Source organism: Aplysia californica, unplaced genomic scaffold (assembly GCF_000002075.1).
Source record: "Aplysia californica isolate F4 #8 unplaced genomic scaffold, AplCal3.0 scaffold01318, whole genome shotgun sequence".
NCBI classification, from domain to species: domain Eukaryota; kingdom Metazoa; phylum Mollusca; class Gastropoda; order Aplysiida; family Aplysiidae; genus Aplysia; species Aplysia californica.
The window spans coordinates 100,193-114,527 of NW_004798588.1; the positions used below are offsets into that span (position 1 = coordinate 100,193).

At 40.1% G+C, this 14,335-nt stretch overlaps 1 protein-coding gene across 1 annotated transcript in view; it reads left to right on the forward strand.

The window, feature by feature from the left end:
* The window catches only part of LOC101845597 (zinc finger protein 226), a 16,444-nt gene extending 2,845 nt beyond the window's left edge, over window positions 1–13,599 (forward strand). Inside the window, exons 2-4 of the mRNA XM_035973500.1 lie at window positions 338–1,727; window positions 9,002–9,798; window positions 12,618–13,599. Coding sequence (XP_035829393.1) covers window positions 338–1,727; window positions 9,002–9,798; window positions 12,618–13,507 — 3,077 coding nt within the window. The 3' untranslated portion in view covers window positions 13,508–13,599. The remainder of the gene's footprint in view (window positions 1–337; window positions 1,728–9,001; window positions 9,799–12,617) is intronic.
* The last annotated feature ends 736 nt before the right edge of the window (window positions 13,600–14,335 follow it).

The following is a 14,335-nucleotide window of genomic DNA, read 5'->3' on the forward strand; positions in this document are numbered from 1 at the left end:
TAGATATTGTAAAGTGAATGGCGGTTTAGGCACTTTGCTGTTACATGCAGGAGACCTGAGTTTGATTTCCGGGTTGGAAGAAATTTTTAGGAGTCTGTATCTAGGTTTTTCTGATGCTGGGATGTTGTATCTCTCTGCCCAGATTAGCCCTGACTGACAGGGTTGAAAACCCGCCTCCTAAATGATACAAACTGTATAAAAATGCCTACATTTTTTTAAAAACCCAGACTCTTCCTCACATTACTCTTGGCTTTCCCCTTGATCTCTTACTTCTGTGGTTAAGCTTTATTAAGATTAATTTCCGTGAACTGACTTTGATTTTACTTGACTTCCTCAGATGCTGTATCTGGCAGTGACCACCCTCCAGAGTTCAGTCCCCTTGGAACGCAGAACAGAATGCATGGACAAAGATCAAGTGGTACTTTTGATGTAAATGCCAGTTCTTCTTGTAGCCCGTCACAAGAAATGCTGGAAGATACTTATTCTGAACAAAATGAATGTGATCTGCCAGGGGCTTCTAGCTTTACGGACAGCAGAGGAACTCCCTCGAAGGAAAAACCATACAATTGTGAGTTTTGTAATGCGGAGTTTGCTCACCGGGGCAGCCTACACAAGCACAAACGAATACACTCAGGGGAAAAACCATACAAATGTGAAGTTTGTAATGTAGGGTTCACACTGAATAGTCACCTACAGAGGCACAAAAGAATACACACTGGGGAAAAGCCCTATAAATGTGAAGTTTGCAATGCAGGATTTACAGACAGTGGCCACTTACAGAGACACAAAAAAATACACATTGGAGAAAAGCCTTATGAGTGTGAAGTTTGTGGTGCGGGGTTTACAAGGAGGAGAGATCTGAAAAGACACAACAGTAAACACGTAGGAGAAGAGAATTACAGTTGTGAGTTCTGTGATGCCCGGTTCGCTCAGAGTTATGACCTCTTGGAACACGTGCGAATACACACTGGAGAAATGCCGTACACGTGTGACATTTGTGGCTCAAGTTTTGCACAGAAAAGTGGTCTAAACAGGCACCGAAAAGCGCACGCGGGAGAAACGCCTTTCAAGTGTGAAATCTGCGGTGCAGGATTCACCAGGAGTGCTGATCTGTCAGCTCACAGAAGAAGACATAATGGAGAATTGCCTTTCAAGTGTGAGTTTTGTGGTGAAAGTTTTGCGCAGATTGCCGGCCTGCATAGTCACAAGAAAATACATCTAGAATTGCCGTATAAATGTGATATATGCGGTGCTGCATTTGGACAAAAGTCACAGCTGACTGTTCATCGAAGAGTGCATACGGGGGAAAAGCCATACAACTGTGTAGTTTGCGGTACATCGTTTGCACAGGTAGGCCACCTTAATGTTCACAAAAGAATACATACGGGAGAAAAACCATACAAGTGCGATGTGTGCAGTTCAAGTTTTGCGTCTAACAGTGAGTTACGGAATCATAGAAGAACCCATACAGGAGAAAAGCCTTATGTATGTGAAGCTTGTGGTATGCGTTTTGTGGAGAGTGGTCACCTACAGCGCCATAAAAGGACACACACAGGAGAGAAGCCGTACAAGTGCGACATATGTGGAGCTAGGTTCAGAGGGCGCAGTACCCTAAAGAGCCATGGAAGAACACACACCGGGGAGAGGCCATACAAATGTGAAATATGTGGGGCAGCATTTACTCAAAGTTCGGGCCTCAAGAAGCACAATCTTATACATACTCGTTGAAACCAAAAGTCTTTCAAGTGCAAGATTTGCCAGCTGGGCAAGATTTGCAATGAGTTCTAGGACTGATACAAAATTACAAAAGTGTGTGTATGCAAGTGCAGACTGAGCAAGAGTTAAAGTCGAAGTGCTTTGTCTGCATAGCTATGCTTTTGTCTACGTGGCTGCAAAAAGGTTGTAAACTGTATAAAATTGTCTGTTACAGCTATTGTTAACATGTTTGATAGAACTGAATTTGTGCTGATGACTGAATGGCTACACTTTGGAATTGAAAAAGAACATATATTGATTGTGACAGTGTCAGGCACAAATGAGCTCTTTCCATGGAAGCTTATTTTGTTTGAATGACCTAAAACTTAACTTTAATTCAGATGTGGCAGAAATGGATAGAAAAATCTCTTGTAAAAAACTTGGTATACTGCTTTGTAGAAATGGTGTATTTAACCCCTGCTTTATGACAAAGTAAAAATATCAGGTTTCAGAAAACATTGGAGCTGGCCCACTTATGCCTGACTGATACCTTTGATTTATTGTATGGTATACTCCAGAGCCGATTAATGCTTAGATGATCATGCCCCATGCTTACTCAATGTATAATGAGTATAATGTATCACTGATTTTTAAAAAGCTGTGTATGCATTAGACATTAAGACACTGTCATTCACAAATGGGAATTTACTACAACTCTTATTTATGGCAAACCAAGATGAAGTGAGACTTACCCTGCAAGCGGTATCAGTATTCTAGTGGTGTCTTCACCAGACTCTTTGTGTTTAGATTCTATCACATTTGAACATTAACCTGAAAACATTTTATGTGTCTGAGGAGCTGGAGAAATAGCCTACTGTTTATGGTAGTAAGTAGTCTTGTTTTTTATACAGGCACAGGAATGCTTTCATTGATATTATAAAATGTTTACAATGCCTTTTTGTCCTGCAGCATTTCTTACAGACTTTGTACTGTTTACTTTTTCTCCCTCTGGTTGTTGTACGTTTTCCCACCTATCTCAATATTTCCCACATTCGGGCACAGATAGCATGAGCACGAAACATTGAAACTCAAAATCACAGATGGTTCGTATGATTTTCCATCCCCACCTGATCTCTTTATTTTTCCGCTGTACAGTTTACCCGAATTATGGATGTGTCTGAACACATTTCTAAATCCCAGACATGTTTTAGTTATCCCTGCCCGACTGCGTTTGTCTCTTGCTTTGTTACTGTAGTATTATTATCTCTTTAGCTCCTCATTTCTTCTGGATCCATAGTATGTGAACTGTTCTGTTTCATGGGATACTCTGGTTAAAATAAATATATTACTTAACTTAGTCTATGATGATATTATTCTATTTTGTCTGCCCAGAATGTACAGCAAAACCATAGATTTGTATGTGGGTGGTTGATGAGTGCTCTTGGTGTGGTTTGTTCCTTCTTTCCTATCAAACATCTTTCGTTCTTATCTTTCCTCCTTCTTTTTTGTCTTTGTTGCTCTCTTATCTTCAGCTTTTATACAACATAATAGTGTTGCAAGTGCTGTGAAACATTTACACTTGAACCCTTTGAGCCCTGATCTGCTGAGGCTACATTTATATTATGATTGTCAGAATCACATTCCATATCCCACTCAGGGTAGTCCTCATCATTACCAGCATCTAATTCTTATTCAGAAAAATCTTCAAAATAATCAATAACATCCTGTGTAGTAAACGCGGTTTCCTGTGGTCATTTTGTTTCAGGTGAGTTGGGTTTGGGATAAGGCCTCACTCACTGGTGTACCAGTGGCTAGGCGTATGGGCAGTTTTATGCGCCACTGTTGTACCGGTGGCTAGGCGTATGGGCAGTTTTATGTGCCACTGTTGTACCGGTGGCTAGGCGTATGGGCAGTTTTATGCGCCACTGTTGTACCGGTGGCTAGGCGTATGGGCAGTTTTATGCGCCACTGTTGTACCAGTGGCTAGGTCTCAAAGAGTTGGACAAAAAATCTGAGACTTTTATTTGTAGAATGCGCACTGCCATGGCTGCTGCTCTTTGCTATCTCTCTATCAAATCTTCACCTGAAAGAAGCGTGCAAAGTGTAGGTTGAGTTGTTACGCCTAAATAATAGATAGCATTTGTATAGCGGATATTCCCGCTCAACAGCAGGCTCTATGCGCTTTACACTATATTATTACCCCAGCAGACCATAGAACACTTCGAAACATTCTCAGCTTCCCGGGAAGCATACAGTACGAGCAGCCGATTAAGCGCTCAAACACTAACAAACTGACAAGATCATTCGCTGTCTATAGCCGGGTACCCATTCCCACCTGGGTGAAGTGAGGAAAATTCATGTAAAGTGCCTTTCCCAAGGACACAACGTCGGGCACTTGACGGGATTCAAACCCACGACCTTACGGTTACGAGTCCGAGAGCTTAGCCACTAGGCCACCGACGCCACTGAAGAACGAAAGTGTTTTGTTTCTATTTTTGTAGGGAAGTAACCTATCTCATACAACGACTGTTTTCTATTTCTACACCATACAAAACCAGTCCTCCCTACAGTTTAGCGTGTGGAACCAGCATCTGTGGTTAAGCGGTTTGTTACATTGCTGTCACATATATATAGGAGACCCGAGTTTGATTCTTGAGCGGGGAGAATTTTTATTGAGTTTCTCTGTCTTTTCGCTGGAATATTGTATCCATCTTTGTCCAGGTTGGCCCTGACAGGCGGAGCCTCTCTCTTAATGATCAGTTGAGACGTAGAAACACCATGTTAAAATCTTTTTAAAAATTGTTTTAATGTGTACTTGGCACCCTTTTCCCTTGTCCTTTCGGCTCTAATGGCCCATCCCATAGTGAACTGGAAATACATCAGAGTGTACGATGTAGGAATTATGTGGTCAAAACTCACATATAATGTTTATCTTGTCATAGTATGGCCTGTCCCGTATCAGTATGTTCTGTGTAGGCATTTTGAATATTTTGCATTATATGCACTAGTTTCATAGTTTGCAATTATTATACACAAGACAGTGTACAATGTCTTTCGTTAAAGCAAAGTCTAGCATGCATGTAGCAAACAGATTTTCAGGTACTGAATTTTTTTCTTTTTTACATGTTGTCAGCCAGCTGTTAAAATGTACTAAATGGGTGGTTGGCGGGTGTTCTGGTGTGGTTTGATCCTTCTTTCCTATCAAACATCTATCTTCCTTATCTCTCCTTCTTTTTTGTGTTTGTTGCTCTCACACCTTCAATCTTCAGCACTTATTGTATGACCTTTTTATGTTGCAAGTGCCATAAAATCTTGCAAAGACTAAACAAATAAAATGTACTGAGCCCAAGATATTGCAATTTCTTTTATAGCGGAGCAGTTTCTTGATTTGTGGTAGATCTATCCGTTGCATGTGCTCAAGAAGTATTTTTCGAAATTCAAATTCTAACTGTTGAAAAAAGCTAAAAAGAAAAAGAAAATAAATTCATAATGTAGGTAAATTCATAATGTAGGTATAATTGCAAAAAAAATGAACAATTTTTACTGTACCCTGTAAAATTTTGCCTTCTGGAGTTAGGTCATTCTAGCAGCTAGCTGACACTGTATTTTCTTTGTATTTAAAACGCGTACATAGCGAAATTCATACATAACGAAAGATTTCAACATCCTGCAAATTTTGCTATGTGCATGCAAGGCTATATTTGGTTTGGTCATCGATATATTCTGTTTTGATTTCCATTGTCTTTTTACAGTGGATTCTTTGTCTTTTTGTTAATGGACCTCGTTGTTTGTGTGTTTGATTGAGAGAGAAAGAGAGAGAGAGAGACTTCTGTTGATCAGTTTTGTCCCTGTAACATTCTAATGATTTTGTGTGTGTGTGCGTGTACGGGGGGGGGGGGGGTGGAGAGTGCATGTGTGTATATTATATTACGTATTGTACTGTTAAGGTGCATGCATATATGCAAGTATAATTTACAGTAACTTACAGGAATACTATTATTATAGTACAGGTACTTTATATTTATTAAGTCTAAATCAAAAGTCTTTTAAGTATTTTATGCCTATCCCTGGGATTTCGGCTTTTTGTACTTATTATAGAAATAAATGTGCTATATCAAAATCAACTTAAGTGTGTTCTTGAATATTTCTACAAATTTGTGATAAGCAATGTTCTGATTGGTTTGTGAGTGTTCTTGTCTGGTGTGCTTTTCTTCATGTTTGATTACAATAATTTCATATCATTATAATTATAAGATAATGTATCGGCCTGTCTGTAAATGAAATCTGCATACGATCATCCTCAAATTGACCTGTTCCTACAATGACTGGGGAGTTGTTGGAGGGTAACACAAGTGGGTTGAATGCTTCTTTTCTTTCCCTCTATTATTTCTGTCTGTATGACTTGCGGTTGATGTGTCAAAGTGCTTTTCCTGTCTCTGTCAGGGCCAATCCAGGCTGATAAGTAATACATGTAGAGTAATACAACATGTGAGAAGACAGGTGGATTAGATTATTTCTTTTTAAACTTCCTTGCTCGGCAATCAAACTTGCATGTCTTCTGCATTCAACAACAAAGAGCCAAACTGCTGCGTCACAGACACTGTTTTCCTGAAGCAAATTCTGCCTCTCTTTTATTTTTATAGAGATGAAGTCTCCTTGCTGTTGTGTAGATTGGGTGTTAACTTCACCTCCTTAACTGCAGTAGTCTCCGCCCTAAGATCCCACCGCTTACGATCCCGGTTCGCTTAAGATCCCGCTGTTTTAAGAAAACATAATTTTTACTATACAAAAGTCACCCCTAAGATCCCGCTCTGATTCGCTCTGAAGGTCTACATTCGGCTAAGATCCCGCATTTCAGATCATAATTTGCGGAACAAAAACGGGGGCGGGACAGCCGATCAACCAAGAGTGAAAAGTTGAGATCAATAAACTGTCCGTCGCGTCAAAGATCAGCCACTATCGTAAAAGTGATCACATACACGTTGTAAAACTCGATGAAGCGATACAATGTTTGCCCCAGACGGGATCACACTGAGGTGTAAACTGACCGACACGTTTATTTTCCCCCCGCATCGCACTCACACCTGAGCTCTCCCCCTAAACTTACATCACTCGCTGGGTGGGTAGGGCCTACACGTTCGCTCCAATCGGGATCACATCGAACTGTGAACTCTTCCCTGACCATTGCAGAAGTTGTCTCTACTCCCGAATTTGTGAGACAGACTGAATTTTAATTGATGAGTTCAAAACATAATGGTATTTAACAACTAAGGTGGTTTGGGGGGGGGGGGGGCTCGGTGAGAGATGGAAAGCTATAAATTTTCTACAGGTAAGGGGGAGGGGCAACTGGACAAGCGTAGATCTTGAGACTCATGATAGGATAATAAGTGAAAATGGCACGCCTCATCCCACTATGCATAGGTCATCAACTTTTTTCATCAAGGTTAACCACTCTTTGCTCGCCATACGTCATAAACCCAACAAGCGGTCACGTCAGTTTATTTTAAAGTGGAGGGATATCATTTTACCAATTGTGAGCCTTAGCACGGGTCACCATAGATTCTTCCCTGGGTTCGTCGGTTAAGATCCCGGTTCGCCTAAGATCCCGCATGCCCTTGCTCCCGAACACCAGGATCTTAGGCGGAGACAACTGTATTGCTACAGACATAAAATTGTGGTGGAGCGGTTAGACGCTTTCTGTTGCATGCAGGAAGTTGGAGTTCAATTCCCAAGTGGGCAGAATTTCTATTGAGTATATCTATCTTTCTGCTGAGACATTGTATCCCTCTCAACACAGTCTGGTTGGCTCTGACAGGCAGAGTAGAAACAGCCTGTCTCCTAAATAATCTAACATTGTGTCAACTGAGGCATAATACACTTTCAGTCGCTAAGCACTTCTTTTAGAAAGCCACCTTTGACCGTGCTAAAGCATCTGTTTGGTGCGACTTTTGTCTGGTTTGAAGGGAAGCATGTTAAATACTAGGACTATAAAGAGAGAAAGTATTTAACAGATACGGTACGTATTATAATTAATATGGCGATAAAAACTTGCTTTTTTATATACGGTAGCTCATATGCGCCGCTCTACAGCTTGCTGTGTGTGCCTAACAACCATTACTACCCCAGCAGAAGTTAGAACTACTGAAAGACATTCTCAGTGTCCTGGGAAGTGCAGCATACAATGGAAGCTGCGGGGTGATGCTTAAACAATAATAAACTGACAAAATCTTTCGCTGTCTGTAACTTTAACCGGGTCTCCATTCCCACCTGGATGAAATGAGGAAAATTCATGTAAAGTGCTTTTCCCAAAGACACAACATAGAGCACCTGACTGGATTTGAACCCACGACTAAACAGTTATGAGTCCGAGAGCCGCATTTCTCAACAATGGTGAACAGCCATCTTGGACTATTTTCATATATAGGCCCTAAGCCTAGCATATTTACTTTAAAAAAGTGAACAGTCAAGTAGTAAATCGCTGAAGAGACAAAGGTAAAATAGGATATTGTGTAACACAAACAATGAGATACATATTACTGAAACAAACCTTCAATCGTCTGAACTGGTCTCTGTTAAACAATTACAAATACAAACAAGGCAAAATAAAAGAGTATTAAATAAAATATACATATATTTTGAAAAAGAGTATAAGTTGCTATGACCAGACTAACAGAGATAAGACAAACAATTAATAAAGTTATTAAAGCCCGAACGTTCTCCATACTTAACTGTGTGTCCAGTCCAGTACATAATTCACTTATGGAAAAATGACTTAGATCTAGATTTCAAAGCTAAAATTTACCTAAATTTGTCACACAGAAAGAAGGGAGAATAAGAGGAAGGCGGAGGAGTGGGAGCTATTTTATTGGTTATTTCCCCTGAAAAAAGTATGGGTAAAACTGTCGTATCTCTGTTTAAAACTATCTTTTTGGCAATGAAAGAGGACACTTTTATGCATTCATGTTCGGTTTGTACATGAATTAAAATATTAATTACGTCCCTGAAAATTAGCTATGATCTTTCAAGCACGTACATGAATGAGAGTTATCTTATTTATTCTTTCACTGCGCGCGTTCCAAAAAACAGATTTTAAACTGCCAAGTCTACATGCACGCACCCCAACGACCGTTTGGATGAACTGGAATTCTGACTGTCCAACTTTGGTGACTTCGATTAAATTAGTTAAATTTGTGTAATCAGATTTAGATTGGGGTATTCTAAATCTAGGCTTGTTTTGTACATTTTCCCAAAAACTTAACGTTCTAGCAGTATCCATGTAGATCTAGGGGGACAACGCAGTGTGAAGGAGATTTTGTGCGATGGAAGAACCAGTAGCAGCAGTGTCGTCGTCGTCGCCTTCTATGGTACGAGCTAAACTCAAAGTCAAAGATTCTGACGATTTGGTAATTCCTGATGAATCTGTTGAAGAAGAGATAGATCGAGACGGCAATGACTTCCAAGGTGAAAACCTCTCTAAATTTGAACAGCAGTTGGTGAGGAAAAATACTTCCTTTCAGTCGACACTAATAATGCAAATGAAACCTAACATTGACCATGGATGTGAAGAATACGAGACAGAAATTCACCGCAAAGATGCATCATGTAAACCAGTGGTTTCTTATTGTAAGGGTTCCCCTGAATCTGGATACCAAAGTCAAAACATGAACAAGTTTCAACCAATTATGGATGACTATGCTGCTGATGGGTATTTTTCTCAGAAGACAGCTGAAACAGAACCAACTGACAGTGTTGATGATTGTAAGGATGCAGACAGCAGCAACCTTCTTGTAGCTCCTAGTATTGCTGAACCAAAACAGCACTCATCTGTGATAAACAAAAGTAATGACCACAGCGCACCGACTGCAGAGCAACCCTGTGTAAGTCAAAGCAGTAAATCATCCAGAAGCAGAAAGCGCAAGTCGTCCGTCCCTGTAAAGCTCAAGGTGTACCCCACAGCCACGGACGGTTTTTTTCAAGAGAATGAGAGTTCAGACATAGAACCCGATGTTTTGCCTGACATTAGTTCTGATGGTGCTGAAGATGTCCATGGGTACTCACAATGGCCTGGCGTAAACAAAGGTCTGCTGAATATAGTTTCAGAAGGTGAGTGTGCACGTCTTGGCTTGAACTTCTTGTATATATATACCTGATTCTGTGTTGTATGCACACAATTGGGTCATATAATATTTTACAGGAAGATGCGTCGGTCCAAGTTTTCAATTGCTGTCATTTTTCTCAATTTTCTTTCAATAAAAGGTGTAAGCTAAGAGAAAACTAGCTTCTTTTTCATTCTAGCAATGCCATAATTTTCATCTTTGGAATTACTTTTTAAGTGTAAAGTATTATTTTTTTGCTTTGAACTGAGCATTGTAAATGATAAGGAAAATTTCCAAAATGCCACTCTATAGATCAGCTGATATGGGTCTTGATGATTACTCTATTTCTTGAGAGTATAGCTTGGACTTGAAAGAGTTAGGTGGATTAAAATAAAATAATATCACATGTTGGAATCAGGCGCTCGTCAATTTTGAGCATGGAGTTATTGGTATCATCTTAAGTTTTAAAGATTGTTTATTTGCTTTTCTTTCAATGAAAAAAATATCCATTTATCTTGAAAAGAAGTCAAGATATTTGCGATTGAAGGAGATGGGGTCGCCTGGTTTTAGAGGTAAAATTCTCGTAAAAATGGCAGCCAAAGTTTGGTGACTTCCATAGCTTACAAGAGTACTTTGAAACTGCAAATTTAAAATTTGTTGTGTCCCCTCAATCTTAGTTTTTCCATAAAATCCTGACTTAAAAGTGCTTTTGAATGGACATACAAGGTGTTGAGCCAAAAAAACAAAAGTTCGAAAAAAATTTCCAAACTGGCCTAAAAATGCAGATTTCTCAATTTCGTTATTTTGACGAGCGCCTGATTTCACCGCGATGTCACACATATATTGTGAGGTGTGCTGACAGAATGAGTTACTTTTCGCAATCCACAAATGGAGATAACTGCCAAAAATTGACACTTGGGTCAAATTTGTAGATTTTCAGTTGATACGCCATATTCTTCAAGTGAAACATATATCATGTATGTCTTAAATTATCATTTTATACTTATAGATTGAACAAACTCCTCACATTAACTTGACACGTCTTTTTCCATAGGACTGAAATTCGAGATGTGACTCATTTTGTCAGCATGTCTCTCGCGACCACAGTGCTTTCTTGTCGTATCTCCATTTTTTTTAACATTGGCAAATGTTACTTTTTCTTAGGCTCACTCTTTGTTATGAACTGTTTTCACTGTTTAAAAAGACATGGAGATACAGCAAGAAAACACTGAGGTCATGATATTGTTTTGATGTTTTATATTTTATGTGAGACAAAAGCGATTTACTTTTCTCGATCTAAATTTTTAAAGCTTTCTGTTATTATAAAGCTCTGTGAACCTGTCTCTTCAATGGAGTCTTTTTTTAAACTTTAAAGTAAGTTATGTTTTCCATGCCTTTGCTGTCACATCACTTAACCTGGGATGACCTTGGGGCAAAATCAGTCATGCTCAACTTTTGCCACTAAGATGTGAGTTTCTTACTTACTGTAAGTATTGATAGTTAGTGCAGTACAGACTCGAAGCTTTACATAATGATAGATAGAAAAGTGACTTTGCTATTATTATTCTGTTGACGTAAATTTAATGGCTTTTTGTTTGTTTGTTTTTGTAAAGTGTTTTACGGCGCTCGCAACTGCATAAGGTCATATGAGCGCGCGGGACACACCTAATATTTTCAGTTGGTAGGAAATTTTGAATTTTGCCCGGGTGGCGGCCGAAGCCTACTCTTATCGATTTTAGACCACCAAGGGATCTTTAACGTGCGCAACTTGCATCCGGGCCCTACGAGATTTTTCGCCCTTGTCCGAGAAGGCTAGGTGTAGATCTTTCCTACCAGAAGATCAGGGGTGTGGCAGAAAGACAGCAGTAAGGAGGAGCCAAGGAGTAGCAGTAGAAAGGCTGCAGAAAGAGTCAGGAGCCCAGAGGAGGGGGCAAAGGAGGTGAGGGGGTGGGGGCAGAAAGTGGAAATGAAAGCAGACAACAGAACACTGCTAGAGAGCAGGAAAGGAGGTGAAAGGAGACAATTTTAGAGAAGAAAATTTTACAGTCGCTACCCGGATTCGAACCCGGGACCTTTGAATGAGAGGCCAACACCTTAACCTCTAGGCCACGAGAGCCCCCGTAAAATGGCTGAGGTATTGTTTCTCCCTTTTGCTGTTCGTCAAAACTTCCTAGGTAGGTTTATACTATTGCTTAAAACTGTCTTGTTCAGATGACAGTCTGGTACAGCAAAATCAGGATTATGATGGTCCCAGGCAGAAAAATTAAATGGTTTAATGTTAATGTCATTTTATAGATTCGTTCCCCAAATGTAAGAAGTTGTGTGGAGCTTGCAATAGTTTATTTCAAGCCAAAGCTATGTATGAATGAATCATAAACTATTGTCAAAGCTGCACTGCAATTGGCCTAATAATTTGAGAACATCAAAAAAATGTAAAATAGAGAACTCAACAACAAAAATATTACACCTGGTTGTTTCGTGCAAGTCACATCCTTTTTATAAAGATCTTTGCAGGCTGTGTTTGAAGTCTGTACCATCATCTGTAGTGTAGTGGTTCCGTGCTTTGCTGTCACACACAAGACTCCTGAGTGGGTAGATTTTTCTTTTTATATAGCGTCATCGTCTGCTCGCAGTTATGTTGTTTTCCTCTCAGCCTGGGTTAGCCCTGACTGGCAGGGTTGAAGCAGCCTGCCTCATTATCTAAATTATGGTGATCGAGCGGAAAAGTACATATTATTAGCACAATTCTTGTTTCTTGTGTGTGAGAATGTTATGATTAACTGACATTTACTATATATATATGTATTCTTTTTACTTCCCCTCTAGGTGCCTTCTCCAGGACTAACTTTCCACCAGCCCTCAGCCAACCAACAAAACCACTGGACAGGAGACTGGGCCACAGCTCAAGTTGTACGTTTGAGAATCGTCCAGAATCTTTGTACGGTTCATCATGTCAAGGAAAACTGGAAAAGACACAGCTGAGACAAGCGAAGGCTACATGTACTCTTCTGGAGAACCCAATTTTTGTCAACGGCAAAAAGAAACGCATTCGGCCGAGACCTTACAAGTGTAATTATTGTGGTGCTGGCTTTTCAGGGACTGGCAATCTTCAGAGACACAAAAGAACCCACACAGGGGAAAAGCCTTACAAGTGTGTTATTTGCAACGCTCAGTTTGCTGAAAGTGGCCATTTAAGGAGGCATGAAAGAACGCACACGGGAGAAAAACCCTACAAATGTGAACTTTGCAGCGCTAGTTTTGCACAGAGTGGAGACCTCAGGAGGCATGGAAGAACACACATTGGGGAAAAGTCTTACCGGTGTGAAATTTGCGGTGCTCAGTTTGGTGAAAAAAGCCACCTGCAGAGGCATCATAGAACACATACGGGAGAAAAGCCTTATAAATGCGAGGTTTGTGGTGCAGGGTTTGCAGAACGCGGCAACCTGCAGAAACATGAGAGAACTCACTCTGGGAAAAGGCCTTACAAGTGCGACATTTGTGGGTCGAGTTTTGCCCAGAGTGGGAGTCTACAGATACACCTGAGGACACACACAGGTGAAAGACCTTACAAGTGCGATATTTGTGATGCAGGATTTTCGCAGGCTGGTAACCTGCAGAGGCACAAAAGGCTACACGCAGGGATCAAGCGAAAACGCCCAGACTCTGCAAAGAAAAGGTTGCTTGAACCTGAGAAAAATGGTCCAGAAATCAAATGATGAAGTGTATCAGTTCTGCCAGTTCTGTCCTCTCTCTCATCAGTGTCTGTGGTGTAATTTTTGGCTTTTTGCCGTTGCAAGCAGAAGACACGAATACTATTCGCCAGCCGGAAAGTTCTTATACCTGTCCCCGCTGTTTTATGCATAAAAAATTCTGAAATTATGCAAACTGAGCCGTAAAATGTGAAATTATGTGATTCTGTTAAGTTTAACAAAGAATGATAAAGGAAAATAAACAGAAATTATCAAAAAAAGATCAAATTTTGCTAATTAATGCAGGGTGCATAAAACTAGGGGGACAGTTATACAGTTTTCCGCCTCCTGTAAATTTGTATCCCAAACTGCCAAGGTTGGCCCTAACAGACAAGGTTGAACCATCCACCTGTTGATGAGGGTGTGAAAATATTTATTACAATCTATCAATCATTCAAAATTCACGTACAATGAACTTCCGGGGACCAGAATTTTGTTTGGGCTTTTGTTTTAGATGTGGATTATTCTTTTTCACTTTTGCCTTTTTTAGCATTTTCTTTTCTGATGCTTTAGTGGCATAAATGTACATGTAGATCTACTCAGCCTTGTTTTCAAAATGAAACTCTTTGTTGCCAAAAATGTTGTGAGAAATGCAGATTCCTGCTTTCATTTATGTTTACGCCAAGTTTCTTTATACTTTATCTTAACAATGACTGGAAATTGAGTGAATACGCAGCTGAATATTACAAGTTTTTAATTCGTGCATGTAAGAAAGAGAGAGGGAGGAAGAGGGTGGGAAGGGGTTGAAGAGAGAGAGGGGGCGGGGGAGATGAGGGAGGGGTTGGAGAGAGAGGG